General features: G+C 43.6%; 1 protein-coding gene across 1 annotated transcript in view; it reads right to left on the bottom strand.

Annotated features, from left to right (window-relative positions):
- CYTH4 (cytohesin 4) overlaps window positions 1-15,810 on the bottom strand; it is a 49,498-nt gene extending 33,688 nt beyond the window's left edge. Inside the window, exons 1-2 of the mRNA XM_063134588.1 lie at window positions 15,724-15,810; window positions 1,229-1,311 (exon numbers count right to left, since the gene is read on the bottom strand). Of these exons, the coding sequence (XP_062990658.1) occupies window positions 1,229-1,311; window positions 15,724-15,742 (102 nt within the window). The 5' untranslated portion in view covers window positions 15,743-15,810. The remainder of the gene's footprint in view (window positions 1-1,228; window positions 1,312-15,723) is intronic.
- Window positions 15,811-16,068: the final 258 nt, after the last annotated feature.

The raw sequence follows: 16,068 nt of genomic DNA, 5'->3' as shown, positions 1-16,068 counted from the left end.
AGCCTGGTCTAGCAAAGGCCTCAGACTCAATCTGCAGTCGAAGTCTGTACATTTCCAAGTGTATCATGTGATTTGTGGACCACCCCAAAAATGCATTTCACAGCATGGCTACATTTGAAAAATGTGCGTGAAAAAATGCATACTTTTGAAAAATGCACACAAACACAGTTTAATGAATGGGAGAAGAATATGTTCATTTCAAAGATGTGCACAATTGATGCATACATTTTGGGGGGAAATATGCAGAGATTTTCAGGTTAAAACACACACATCAAAGCTTGCAATCTGATACAGACTCAATTCAGAATGAGACTGAAGATGGAATTTGGGGAACTTTGATGAATTTTACTGATCTGCTCGTCCCTATCAGAGACCAAGTAGAGCAGCCTTCCCCAACCTGGTGACTTCAATTTGTGTTGAACTGCAACTCCCATTGTTTCTAGTCAGCATAGCCAGGAATGATAAGAGCTGCAGCCCAACACATCTGGAGGACACCAGGTTAGGGAAGGCTGGGGTAGCAACTGTCAAACACAGGTCTTCAAGCAACAAGACTCTTTCACCAGGAACATAGTCGTCAACACTAAGGATGCTGTCAGGATCAGGCCTGTTCTCTCTAGTGTGGAGAAAAAGGTTTCAGGAGGTCAATCAGACTCAGAACCTGAAGCAGCAGCAGCTAAGACAGGAAGTGGGCGAGGAGATCCAAGACTCTTCAGAAGTCAAGGAGGATTCTTCCCAGGAGCTTATTCGAGAGAATGCTAATGACTCAGCGCTCATCCTTCCCTGGTCTCTGGGTACTCAGACTCTGTCGAAGTGAGAGGGGACTTCAGAGTTGACAGATCCCAGAGTCCACTGCAGGATCAAGTAAGCCGAGTTGAGAGCAGATGAGAGGCTATCCACTCACTAAGACTTCTCCAAAAAGACCCTCCATGTGCGAAAGTAGCTCTTGGACTGTGTGGGAAACTCTCCCTTTTAGTTGAAAGGGCAATTGCCTAGCTTAGTTAGCCTTATTCAGCTTAGAGGAAAGCTCCTAGCATTCTCACTCCCTTCAGGTGTGAAGAGATATATATTTGCTGAATGCAGCTTTGTGGATTACATGGCAGACCTCTTGCATCTCAGCGGGAGGGCTTAGAATTGGAGGGGAGAATTGACTTTGAATCCTTCAAAAGAGCAGTCATAATTCTAGCAATGCTTTGGATCATCTATAGAAGAACAGTGGCACAGTCCCTACCTTAATGTCTTCCAGCAACTCGATCTTGTGCTTCTTGATGACCTCTATCTCGTTCTCCTCAGCCTCATTCAAGTCTGATGGGTCTGAAAGAAAGCAGTCTTTTTACTCTTAACTTGAAACTCATTGTGTGATAAGGATATGATCCGGAAGGAGTTTTATTACACTGTTTACCAGCCCTTCCTCCAAGAAGCGCCAGGCAACAAACAAGCCCACACCACACCTTTTATCCTCACAACAATGCTGTAGGTTGGATAGTCTGAGAGATGGCAGTTGGCCCAAGGTCACTGAGTGAGCCTCATGGCTGACTGGGGATTTGAACTCGGGTTCCCCACCCCCACCCCACAATCCCAGTCTGACACTCTAACAACAACTCTACACTGCTCTGCATTTCTGCCCACTGATACTTTTCTCCAGTTTGGTCTTCCAGGTAGTGTTCCCACAGACCCCACAAAGTTTTCTTGAAATTTGTCTGAGTTCAAATGTGGTTTGGGGATTTGAGCAAACATAAGATGAAGAGATTGAAAGGGAATGCTAATGAGAATAAGAAGAGCCATGCTGGATCAGATGAAGGGTCCATCTAGTCCAGCACTCTATTCACACAGTGGCCAACCAGCTGTCCACCAGGGACACACAAAGCAGGACACAGTGCAACAGCCCGTTCCCACCCAGTTTCCCCAGCAAATGGTGTACAGGCTTACTGCCAATATAATGAGATGTGTGTGTGAGAGAGAGAGAGAGAAGGCATTGCTAGACCTGCTGTGATAAGCTGGCAGGGAGGCGGTGCGACGGTGCGCTAACTTTAGCGCGCACAGCCCAGTCTCCTAGATGGCCGACGCACAGGGACTACGGAAGCCCTGCAGCGTCGGCCATTTTTTTTGTTTTAAAGGGGCCACGTGCGGCCCGAAGAGTCCGGACAAGGTAAGGGTTTTTTTTTTACTTAAGCCCCCCCATCCACCCTCCTTCCCCATCCCCGTCCCGTGTCGCCCTCCGCCCTCCCATGTGTCGCATCTGTCTCCCTCCGCCCCCTCGCCCTCCCGTGTGTCGCGTCTGTCTCCCTCCGCCCCCCTCACCCTCCCGTGTGTCGCATCTGTCTCCCTCTGCCCCCCTCGCCTTCCCATGTGTCGCATCTGTCTCCCTCTGCCCCCCTCGCCCTCCCATGTGTCGCATCTGTCACCCTCTGCCCCCCTCGCCCTCCCATGTGTTGCATCTGTCTCCCTCCGCCATCCCCCCATCTCCCCCCCGGATGCCCCTGGCCCGATGGGCATAGTGCTCGTAAGAGCGCTGTGCCAGTCCGTGGCTTTTTGCGGCTACTCGCGAGTAGCTGCAAAAAGCCACAGACGTCTCTAGACGTTCCGCAGCCCCGGCCTCGGGCCGGAGCTGCGGAAAAGGCATGCCATAAGCGACTTCGCTTATGGCGCATTAGAGGAGGCTTCAGTGCGGCCTGGGGTCAGATTCCCCTGTGCATCATGCGGACGCACAGCAGGGAAACCGGCTCTCAAGGCACGCTAAGGCCTCGTCTAGCAAGGCCCAGAGTGTGTGTGTGTAGCGGGGTTGTTGACCTGGCTGATCCTTCCAACTTAGTGTTTCTATGGCTTTCAAGATTGGGGTTTGTTCAGTGGAGGGTTATGAAAATCAGTAGGATTGTTAATTATTACTTTGATGGCCCTGGCAAAGTGAAAAAGGATTTTTCCTTGTAATGGAGATTGCTTCCCAAAGCTGGACTTTTCTGGAAGAAGAGAGCTTTTGAAAGGGGATTGAGGAAAGGTCTTGAGATTCTGAAGAAACTGGGCAGTGCCCCCCTCCAAGAAATCAGATGAGGAGCAGCATCTGTTGGGGCATCAGGCTGTGAATCTATGTTCAACCTCTATTTTTCTAAATAGATGTCCATATTACAAAATGACTTCAGGCTTCAGTGACTTCATTCATCAGGTGGTCAGGAAAAACATTCTGTGGAAGAGGTGGTAGCTCAGTGGTAGAGTGCATGGTTTGCATGCAGAAGGTCCCAGGTTCGATTTCTGGCATCTCCAGGTAGGGCTATGAAAAGAATCTTGCCTGAAACCCTGCCATTCAGTGTTGACAATACTGGCTTAGATGGACTAATGGTCTGACTCTATACAAGGCAGCTTCCTATGTTCCTAAAAAGAGGCTGGACCTTTTGCACCTTTCATAGTTTTGTCAAAGGGGGAATTTCAGCTGTTGCACAACTGTGTAGAAGCCCTGTCCACTTTTACTTCTGGCCACCCTAAAGGAAATCAAATCTCAGAATACATACTGGGATACTTGAAACCTCACTGCTTGGATAATTGGTGTGCACATATCAATCTTTTCTCCATCTCTCTCATTCCAGACTCCCAAAGGTTTCACTCCCAGAACACTAGCTCTGCTGCTGTTTCATTCCCCAATGAAGTGGCCAAATTTGCAGTGCCCAAATTTGATACGAATTTTGTTGAAATGGCCATGCATAAACAATTACAAGTAAAACTGTAAGAATGGCCCAAATTCTAAATTGGAAACTTAGTCTTCTGTGAAAATAACCCTTTGGGTGGCTGTACTATCCCGATTTTAAGTGTGACAAAGGCAGCAGTGGGTTTTAAAAGAGGCAATGGATGTCTTACTATCAACTGGTAGCTACACATAGATGCTACTCTAAGCTGTGTTCAGTTCCTCTTTTATTGTTAGGAAATTGGGTAGATGATGTCAGAGATGAGAAGACCATAGGATGATTCACTGCAGGCAAAAAAGAAGTAGCGGTCTCAGCTGGGTGGAAAGGGGGGTTGACAACTACATCGTTAAATAAAGATTGCTCAGAGCTCTCGGAAAAAATCTGACAATAAATGGAAAGCCGCTGCTTGTAGCTGAAAATACATATCCGCAGCACCAAGGTTGTCATCTTGCTATGAAGGCTGTGGTGTTTGCTAAGGCTAAATTGGACATTCAGTCTGGGCTTAGAATTCAACCATTGCTGCAAATCAATTTTTTTTCTTCAGCAGGAATTTGGACTAGTTGTAGCAGGAGACAGAACGGGGCAGGCCACTTCAGATGACAAACTTTTTTGTGTGTAAATTGCAGCTTATATCATCATCATCATCATCATCACCATCATCATCATCTTTCTTTTTCAAACAAACACACACACACACACACACACACACACAGAAAAAGAGAGAGACCATTCAGAGAACACTCTAAGCCACAGTGGTTAAGCATTTTGAGCTAAACATTATGGCTTAGTGTGTCATGTGAACCATGATTTAGCATGTCATGGGAACCATTCCTAACCATGGAGGCTACCTAACCATGGTTTAAACACATTCACTAAACATTTGTTGCAAAGTGGTTAGCGGCCTAACCATGACTTAGTGTGTTGTCTGAACAGGCCCAAAGAGAAAGAATTTCCCTGTTTATTTGTTAAAGTTACACCAGCTCCAGTGACCCTAAAAACAATGTTCCTTTTCACCCAATTTCCTAAGAATAAAAGAGGATCTGAACACAGCTTAGAGTAGCATCTATAGCTACTTATCTCTTCACTGATGGCACAGAAGAATTTGGGTTTAAAACCATTCAAATCTGGGAGAAACCCACACTGGCAGATCCATCCATCCAGGTCCAGGGCTTTGAAATGATTAGGTTGTAGAAGTCTAGGTTGGAATCTCTGTGTATTCAACCACGTTTGTGGGGCTACATGAAGGTTGCCACCTCTTTTTCCTTGCAGGCTCCTCATCCTAACACCTATATGACCGGCAGGTACAATATGGTCCCCTCCAAGCCAAGAACTTGGTTGGTGGCCGATGGTTGAGAATTTCATTTCATAGAATCATAGAATAGTAGAATTGTAAGGGGCCTATAAGGCCATTGAGTCCAACCCCCTGCCCAATGCAGGGGGTTGCTTTTGATAAGCATTTACAAACATTTGTTCATTTCTTCATATATGGGATTGAAAGAAAGAAAAGTGATTTAAAAACTGCAAATGTGGGAGAAAGCAAAACTGATACATTAATCCATCCCTACTATTATCTTTTAAAATACATTTGCCGTGTTGCACCATTATTTTAGGTTTCACCTTATCTTCCCATGTCTGGACAGAAAGAGGAAATCCAGTCCATGTGTTCTGGAAACTCTTTCTCTAGTTGTCACATTTCACATGAAAGGGCATTGCTAAATATATGGTCAGCAAAAAGGAAGCAATGACCTAGATCTGGGGGTGGGGTGGTGGTGGTGGGGAACTGGAAGGGCTAGGACAAAGAACAGGGGATGCTTTTTTTCTTTCTTTTTTACTGAAACCTCAAGGTCCCACCAAAGCCTGGTGCAAAAACATGACGACCCATAGACAAACACTTACAATTAAGAAATGTGGTGCCTCTGAGCATACGTTCAGCCCAGGCATTTGCTTTTTTGGTACTAGAGTCAAAAATCCACTCCAGATTGGATCCAAATTTAGTCATGTGGAGGCCCATTGAAATCAATGAGATATCAGGAAAAACGTCCTGATGGTAAAATCTGTTCAACAGTGGAACAGTCTATCTACAGAGCGGGTTCTCCATCTCTGGAAGATTTTAAAAAGAGGCTGGACAGCCACCTCTCATGGATGGTTTAATTGGTTTTCCTGCACATTGCAGAAGGTTGGACTAGATCAGCCTTTCTCAACCTGGGGCGCTCCAGATGTGTTGGACTACAACTCCCAGAATACCCCAGCCAGGCTGGGGCATTCTGGGAGATGCAGTCCAACACATCTGGAGTGCCCCAGGTTGAGAACCACTGGACTAGATGATCCTTGTGACCTGTTCCAAATCCACAATTCTATGATTCTATGACTGACTTGTTCCATTGATTTCATGACAAAATTTGGATTCAACTCTTGGCGTGTGTCTTCCCTCATTCCTGCTGTGTTGGTTTTAGCATCTTAAAGTAGGACCCACCCCAAAGCCCTTTGTTGTTAGTATTGTTAAATGACTAGAAGTCAGAAAACCCCTGCTGAATCTAAAAAAAAAGGCTGAATGCCACATAAGTCTCCATGAAATCCAAAAGACATGAGTGCTTAAACAAGTGCTGATGTCTTATTAATTGACCTCCTCTGGACTGTGGACGTAGAACACACATTCTCACTGGGCAATCCTATATATGACTGCTCAGAAGCTAAGTCCCATTGAGCTCAGAGGCAAGCTGGTGTAGGATTGCAAAACCAAACCATTTTACAAGTATATAAGGGAAGCTATCGACATAACTGGCAAAACCCAGCTGTACATTCCTCTAGCCTAGAATATGCTTCTAGGTGCAAAATAATACAGAAGAATTTAAGAAGCATAGGCAAGATCTCCACTACTGTTTTATAACCGTATTGAAGTGCACTGACAACTGTTGGGGCCCATGGCACATTCCATATGCTGTTTTCAAACTGCTTTCATAGTATTATATCCTGCTTGGTGAAGATCTAGCCTAAAGCACCAGAAAGCAAGGAAAATGTATAGAGTTGTGGAGTAGATAAATGCTTTGATCAATGCTGGATAAATACAAGAGGAAACACTTCATGTATAGCTTGACCCCAAAATAGACCCTGTCAGAAGCAGGCATTTTCCATCTCTAATGTGGGAAGAACTATTTGGAAAGCTAGCTGGGGCAGAGTACTTTTCTACCCTGCATATTTTTGTTGTTTTTGGTCAAAAGCACCCCAGGACACAAAATGTGCAGAGATGAGCACTTTCAGCTTCCTCCTTTGGAAGGCATCGTTTTTGCAAATTCCTCTTTGAGTTACATTCTGAACTGAAGGTAGTTCAGTAGGGGGAAATTGCACATTCTGGAGGACTGACATACGAAGGTTTTTCATAGATGACATTATGATCTGGGAAGAACAGAACCAAAGTTTGCAGGAAACTGTGGAAATACACAGAGTAGCAGAGCTGAACTCGAATAGAGACATCAAAGTAGAGCCCATGTTGGTGAACAATTAAAAGAGGAGGATAATAAGGCTGATTAAATCCTCCTTTCTGTCTCTCAAGTGCCCTGTCCTCTTTTGCATTCGACCATGTTAGGAAGACAAGATCTACACTACTGCTTTAAAATGGTTTATAAAAGTAGTGACAACTGTTGAGGCCCAGGACACACTCCCCATAGAGTCTTCAAAACGTTTTCAAAGTGTTATATCCTGCTTAGTGTATATCTGGGTTTGAGAAACATAAACAGCCAAGACAAAGGATATCTTGAAAGGGGTGTTTAAGGGTGCAATCCTGTGCATGCTGGGAGTTGTAGGACTTCTTTTCTGTCTAAACATGCATAGGATTGCTCCTTATATAAATAAAGATTAATTTCAACTGTTGCTATACTTGTACAACAATATGGTGAGAACAGAAGGTCTGTGAGTGTCATTGAGCCCAGACAAAGGCTGCCATTTTTGTGTTATCAATGCTACTATTGTCATTTATGATGGATGATCAATGAGGGCAATAAGGGATCATAAGTCACTGACAGCAATCCGTTTTTCAAAAAAGAGGTGTTGTAGCTCAGACTTCCTAATAATTGATTTGAGAAATTGCTGAGGCATTCTAGGAAAGTTCAGGTCTGAGCAATGGATTAAATTAACCTTGGCTGCTGACCATTTCACAGAAGGAGTGCTAGCTGCTTCTCACTGAACAACAGAAGTCATTCTTCATATGGGATTAAAGATGCCTAAATCCAAAGGACCATCCCCAAGAATCCAAAAGAAAGGCAGAATCTCCGCCCCACATAGCGAGAACACACATCTTGTCCAGGGCACCTTTTGCCAAGTGGATGCACAAAGTATGTGACATGTACTTTAGAACATATGATTTTGCAAACAGGAATGTATGAGAATTTTGTTTGCGCTGTCAGTCGAGCATGCTCAGTTCACAGCCAAAATATCAGTGTGAGCAGGAGAACATGTTCTCTGAAAATGTTTGCAAATTCGCGAACATGCACTTGCATTCAAAATTTGAGCAAATTTCAGAAAAAACACCATTTTAAATCACACTGTTTCAGAACATGTCCAATTTCACACATTAGTAGATGGGAAAAGTTTCGCAACTTTGAAAAATACTCACATTTTTGCACATTCAATCATATTTGATTTGCACAAATTTTCTGTCTGAACAAATCAAACATCGATTGCATGGGATCGGCGAAGTCACCTGGGTCCAATTTGACACCCTGCTGCTGCCATTCGCCCCTTGCTAGTAGCACTGTGTGCGCTCCTTTTGTCACATGGAACTCATCCGACGACAGCGCAAGTCCCTCCGCTCTCATGGAGGTTCAGAAATTACTTAATTCCTCCCACTGCATAAATGGTGGCTGTAAAGGCCCCATTTATGCAAGAGTAGAAGTGCAAACAGAGCATTCACAACTTTACTCTTGTGTAAATGGGGCCTTTTGAGCTGCCATTTGTAGAATGGGGGAAATGTGAAATTTCAGGAGCCTCCACAACGGAGGTCCTGGATGAAGGTGGACAACTGCCAGGTGCTTGACTGGGTCCGGGGGATGGATGCAGGGGAGCCTGTCGGACATCTGGACCCAGTCAAGCATCCACGACATCCTTAGCCATTGCAAGCAAATGCAGAACTCGAAGGAGATGAGCATCAACTTTACGTTCAGAGAATCTGGGAATGCAAAATGTCACTTCTTTGCCCATCCCTATATGTAAATGAGTTGACTGTTTACCTTCAACCACCCAATACTAGGGATGAACAGGATATGGGTGTTTTCATCACATCATGTTTATGAGCTTCCTGGGGTGACTGACTAGCCACGGCAGAAGACATAATGCTGAACCATAGTGGTGGGGACTGTTGCTCAATGGTAGAGTACATGCTTTGCATGTTGAATATCCCAGGATGAATCCCTGTGGTATCTCTCCACATAAAAGGAGAAGACAGGAAGTGATGTGTAAGACCTCTGACTTCCCAGGAAGACCCTGGAGAGCCAGTACCACGCAATATTGGATGAGATGGACAAATAGTTTGTCTTGATATAAGGTTCTATCTAGTAAGACAGGGGTGGGGCCTTAGAATGAGCTGGGTGATGTCTAGGAGGCATGGCTAGATGTCATCAGGGAGGTGTATTCAGTATTCCTCCAACTTGGTCAGGCAAGGTCAACTCAAGGCCATGATGAATCCTGGAGCTAGGCATCTGCATTTGGCTCCCTATATTTGCTCCTATTACTTCCCTCAAGACGCAAAATGGGTGCATGCAGATACACACAGTTGAAGAAAGCTATTTTATGAATAGGAATCATGCAAAAATATTTGTATTACCTGTTTCAGTGGAAATCATCTTCTGTGGTTCCCTGTAGCAAAAGTTTAATATCTCATCCATTGTAGAGAACCAAAAACAATCTCTATCTTCCCTTTTGTCAGTGTACAGCACACGAAGACAAATAGAAACCCACGTACACACTCACTACTCAAGAAAGAGACACAGACTTACTCACTGCCTCTTTCAGGCACAAAAGCTGGACGGGACGGGACACGGACACACATGCACACAGTCAGTTTGCATGCTACGATAAGCCACCCTGAAAATAAGCTACGGTGGATTGATTGTTGCACGCTAACCCATATTACTTCTGCCAGATGATCAGCCACTCTGCCATTTGCCATGACTTGTTTCCTCCAGAGTCCTCCCTCAAGCTCCCATCATGTTTCCCATGGGCCTTTGCAGCACAACCTCAGCAGCCTACCCTGCTACACCACCAAAGAGAGCATTTGTGCTCATTAGCAGAGTACATTTCCCCCCCTAGATTCCCCCCCCCACACCAATTTATTTATTTATTTCACCTGCAGGGAGATTTGTGCAAATTTATCTTTTCTCTTTTTAAAAACTTTCAGAGAGCTTTGTGAAAATTGGGAAAGTTACTGCATTTTAGTGGATTTGCACAAATCTTCCCTATTTTTAAAAACAAATAAAATTATATTTGTGTAAATCTCCCCGAAGGTGAAAAAAATTGGTGTTAAACGTGTGCAATTCTTCCTGAGGGTGGAAAAACACACACGTTAAATTGTACAAATTGTTCCGAACGGTAAAAAAAAAAAAAAAAGGTGTCACTGAAACGGAGGAATAAGGTGGCTAGTGTAATTTTAAGATGCAGTAGAGAGGGGGAATATTTAGTGAGATCATGAGGAGCAGCAATCAGGGTTTTTTGCCATTCTTGCCAGGATGCTCTCTTGCTATTTTAAACAACCCACTGTGATATCGCAACAAGCCACCCTAAACAACCCCACTACAAGCTATTGGTTATCAGTATGGCTTATTTGCAACAAACAATCCATTATGGAAAAGCTGCAGAGGGTTCAGAATCAGATATCACATTAAGCCACCTTGCAACCACTCATGGTGACAACCCACTTTGGTTTAGTGTGACATGTGAACCAGGTCAGAGCCGGTGCTGGCCCAGGCCATTCAGCTGCCTGAAGACGACCAGCAAATGCTTCTCATTTCTCACTAAATGACCTTGGTTCAATCAGTATGTCTCAGCCTAACCTACCTCACAGGATTGTTGTGAGGATGAGATAGATAGATAGATAGATAGATAGATAGATAGATAGATAGATAGATAGATGTTTTTAATTCCTAGAGGAAAGGCAGAAAATAAATGAAATACAATTAAGTAAAAAAAAGAAAAAAAAAGATGTACTAGAAAAACGTTATTGCCTGACAAGCCTTCTTAGCATGTAAAATGGCAAACTGAGCACTGTGCACACAAATTTACATGCATGATCCAGCACACCACTTGGAAATTTATTTTATAGAGACCCTGGGCAGTGTGCCTGAAGATAACTCATACTAAATTTCAAAGTTTGAAAAAAAAGTCCTCTTTCTCTTATGCCCCACCCATATGCCTCCGTCTTCTCTGCATGCTCCTCAACTCAAAGAGACTAAATATAGACCACAATCCTCTCCCTCCCTCCCTCCCTCCGTCCCTCCCTCTACACCCTTTGGTGTAGACATGGCCTAAATCAGGGATGAGCAGACTTTGGGCTTATAGGATCTACCTTGTTTTTCACAGGAACCCTAGAGGTCCATCAGCCAGAGCCAGATGCAAAATAGTGGCTGAGGCAGCTGGACATAGTACTAAGAAGCAAATGCTCAACTTTCAGCACCAGAGCTGGACTTCATGCACAGATCGCCTCACACACAAATCTACTGCTGTTTTCCACCCACCCCATGTTTTGCTGATTTTAGCAGTCAAATATAGGAAGTGAAAAAAGCCTTTTTGTTTTTCTGCTTTTGCTGTTGGGAGTTGAAAAGCTTTCCTGATTTACGGCAAGCCACTCAGATGTTTACCGCTACACCCTGATCTACCTTCTGCCCACCCCTTGTCTAAACTTCACCAGGAAGTGATCATGAAAATACACACGCATCATAATCTTTCCTACCCACTTGGGAAAAACGATTAAAAGCTTCCATCTAACTATAAGGTTAACATCTGTTGATAGATCTACCCTACAGGAATTTTGTCTGATCCACTTTTAAAGCCATTTCAGTCATGGTGCAATGCTATGGGGGTGCCCGTAAGGCTCCGAACTTGGAAGCTTGGTCAGAGCAGTGTCTATCGTATTTCCGCACCCACCCCAGATGCTGTCTAGGGGCCATGGGATTGCTCTCTTAGTCATCATACTTTGAGGCAGGGAATTCCACACATTAATTATCTGCTCTGTGAAGAAGTACTTTCTCCACTACCCTGAATCTGCCACCAATTTCATTGCAAAACTCATTGAGTTCTAGTGTTATGGAAGGGGCAGATATGGCTGTGTAACCTTATGAAAACCTTACTTGTAAGTAAGCCCCATTGAACTCAGTGGGGCTGACTTATGTGTAGACATGCATAGGATTGCACTGGGGGCAGAACAACACTGACTACTTTCCGTTTTAAATGCTACCATAGTTACCCAAGGATGCATCCGTTCATTAGATGCTTTACTTGGCTAGTCACTGGGGATGAAATGAAGAAGGGGTAAAGAAAAGGAATGGTCAAACATGGAAAGGTAGAACTGGAAGAAGAAGGGGGAAACCCAGTTTAAAGGCATATAACCCAAGTCTAGTGAGTGTAATGTATGTCCTTTCATTTCATTATGGTTCTTGGCAATCAATTTATGGATACAAATTTGGGGAACATGTTCAGTTGTTAAATCAAATTTGCTAGCTCCTTAGCTTTCTTAGGAGAGAGAGAAAGTGGGCAGAAGATCCTGCACCTCCAAACTTGATCCATCTCCATCAGTGGGAAGGCATCTAGCATCTCCCTTGAAAACCAAGACACAGCTGCCCACCTTTTAGTGGGGGTAACAGTACTGGCCAGTCCCTCATCTTTTCCCTTCAAAGACTGAGGAACTGTGGGTCATTCTTTTTAGGTCTGGAGAGGAAATGGGTGGCAGCCTCCCACTTCCTCTGGCTTAAGATAATGATCTGTTGAGAGCCCTATGCACAGCCAAAGGGAATGAGGAAGGATCATGGGTTTTAGTTGTAAACTGCCCAGAGAGCTTAGGCTGTTGGGCAGTATAAATATGTAATAAATAAAATAAATAAATGGGTGGCTTTCCCTTGACAACCAGTCATGACTCACCCTTCCCAGTCATCCATAGCTACCTATAGGTGCTTGGGAGGTTTGGGAGTTGGAGTGTCAACACATTCTCCAATAAAAAAGTGATCCCAGCAACTGGTGTACACAGGCATTCTACCTCTGATATTGGAGGTAGTACAGTAGCACTAGTAGCCATTGATAGCCTTCTCCTCCACGAATTTGTCCAATTCCCTTTTAAGGTCATTCAAATTGGTGGTCATCACTACATCTTGTGGTAGCAAATTCCATAGTTTAACTATGCACTGTATGAAGAAGTACCTCAATCTTTCACCAATCAGCTTCATGGGATGCTTCCTTACCCACTTTTTCCATACAAAGCATAACTTCATGCACTATAAATAACTTTTTGGCAAGCCCTAAGAGTCATACACCCCTCCCTTGTCTTGGTGAACTCCCCACAAGGGACAGCCCTACCATTAGGCAGGTTAAGACAGCTGCCTCAGGCAGCTGATTTGGGTTGCAGAGTTGTTTGCTGCTCTGCCCCAGGCAGCAAAATGTCTTGGTCTGGCTTTGATTAGTAGATGTTTATTCCCTGCCTGATTGTCCTGCAAGGAGTGGCGACATAAAATGGAAACCTGGCTATATATTTGTGTGTGTGTGTGTGTATACATGTGCATACATGTTTGTGTGCATGTGTGTACACATATATGCATGTACCCACACACACATACTTTCTAAACACTTGGGTTAGAAATTATGGTATAGATAGATAGATGATAGATAGATAAAGTGAATCTTTCCTCCTTTTTTAAACTGTGGCCAGGTGTCACATGAGTTTAATTCTCTTATTCATTTCCTACAAGTTTTTTTTAACCCTCTAATTTAATTATTTATTTATTTTATTATTTATTTATTTATTTATTTATTTATTTATTTATTATATTTATATACTGCCCCACAGCTGAAGCTCTCTGGGCAGTTTACAACAGTTAAAAACAGTAAACATTAAAAAAAAAGTATACAAAATGTAAAAAAAAACCATCAGAAACATATAGACAACAATATAAAAACAACATTATCCATTTAAAACAACTATTCTGGGGTCAGTTAAAAAAAATCAGCATATGCTGTTAAATGCCTGGGAGAAGAGAAAAGTCTTGACCTGGGGCCGAAAAGATAGCAATGTTGGCGCCAGGCAAGCCTCATCAGGGAGATCATTCCATAATTGGGGGGCCACCACTGAAAAGTCCCTCTCCCTTGTTGCCACCCTCTGAGCTTCCCTCGGGCTAGACACTTGGAGGAGGACCTTAGATGTTGAGCGCAGTAATCATTCTGTATTGCATGCATCCCAACTTACATGAGACTTGTGAAGCTTAATCAACTGTTTAAGTTAGAGGATTAAAAAAACAACACTTCAAAACTAATCAACAGTAAAGAAAAAATAAACTAACATCACCACAGCAATACCTTATCATCTAAATGCAGGCAACAGCACACCCAGAAGAGACACTGCTAACACTTTACTTGAATCCCAGCTTCTGGCAATGAAAAGGATTGGGAAAACCTCTCCTCATTTGCACAGAAATTTTAAACAATAGTTTGAAGAACCCCTCTGCTTTGACTATACACTTGGCTATTACAATACCTGTCATAGCTTCCCAGATGCAATGGAGAACACATCTCCTGTACCTTTTGGATTTGTTTAGAACCAGGGAATTTCAGCAGTTGCAGCTTTTGCTTCCATCAAGTCACACCGACTGAAAGTTCCTCCAGCTGAGTCCTTGATATCCCCCCCCCCTTGCATCCAACTTTGCTACCCTGCCTCTAGATCCTGTCTAGTGTAGTAGTCAGAGTGATGGACTTGGAGAGCTCTCCATTCAGACACAAATGTCACTGGGTGACCTTGGACCAGTAACTATCTTTCTGCCTAACCTGCTTCTCAGCAGGGTTATTGTAAAGATCAAATGGGAGGGAGAACCATGTTGTGCACCATCCTGAGCTCCTTGAATGAAAGACAGGATATTTTGTTTTTAATGGAATGGATTTTAATGGATTTCAGGAGCAGAGAGTTCAACAACACAAACCTGCTGTGTGTTTTCCTCATCAGGTTTTAGATACTTCAAATGTGTTTGTTAAGATCTCAATTCTGAATCCCCATCTCTTCTATACAAGGCACAAACTGCATCTCTGAACAGCATTCCCATGTAAACACCAAAATGAATAGTTACACAGCTCTTAATCTTCTGGATTGACCTTCCTTCCCTCCTTCCAATATCTTCCCTTGTCCTGATTTATTTCTTGAAGTCATCCTTCCTCTCCAAGAGGCTGGGTCTACTCACCATTATCAGAAAATGACACAGAAATGGGCTGAACCAAGGATATGCTTCAGCCTAGGCATAAATGGGGTGGGTAGATGCAAAAGGCAACAGGGCTCCTACAACTTTAATAGAGAATTTTTAAAGAGAGAATTTCAGCAGGTACAGCTTGCATGGGAATGTTGCAGAAATTCCCTCTTCTCTATTAAAGGTTCAGGAACACTGTCCTCTTTCTCACCACCCTGCCCCCAAGGATAAATGCATAGCCCAAAGGACATGAAAGGACTCCTATTGGTGAGTATTTATTTATCTGTGTAATAGGATCTGTATCCCTCTATTATTAATCAGCAAGTAATATCAAGGCCACCCATGATCAAATATGACAAAATAATGAAATGGCACAGGAGCGACACTGTTTCCCTTTTAGGCAACAGATACCAGAGGTGGGAGGTTAGGAGGTAAAGCAAGAAATCCTCCAAACAAGATTGAGTAAGTCTTAAAATCCAACCCGGGAGACCCCCTGCTGTCTCATTCCTCCTCAGTACTTTGCTCAGGCTAGTGATGCACCCATGAGACAAATACTTCTAGGTCCTCATAGCATGTTGACTAGAAGGCATCATCAAGAAACACAGCCTCTATTTCTTTCGAAGATCACTTACTGGTTGGACAAGTATCCATTGTAGAGCTTTGTCAAGAAGACAGTCCCAACTGAAGTGCAACTCCGCCAGTTTCTCTCCCCACGCTGTGCTTCTTCCGAATTAAAGTGACTTCAACGTGACAATAACTTAACATGAAGCACTTGAGACTCCACCCTTTCCTTCTGGTTCCTCCTCATGTGCTCAGATTGACAGAGGAAACCATTTGCTTGTTGCACCAAAATGAGTACAAATGATCTTCTGCTTGTTTCCTGAAAGAAAACCCACAGCTGACCAGAATGAGCAGCCGTTCAGAATTGCAAAACGTGCAGTGCAGTGCGGTGAGCAACCTGGACTAAATCTCTTGAC

The sequence above is a fragment of the Elgaria multicarinata genome, chromosome 9 (genome assembly GCF_023053635.1).
Source record: "Elgaria multicarinata webbii isolate HBS135686 ecotype San Diego chromosome 9, rElgMul1.1.pri, whole genome shotgun sequence".
NCBI lineage: Eukaryota > Metazoa > Chordata > Lepidosauria > Squamata > Anguidae > Elgaria > Elgaria multicarinata.
This window is presented reverse-complemented; position numbering and strand designations above follow the sequence as displayed.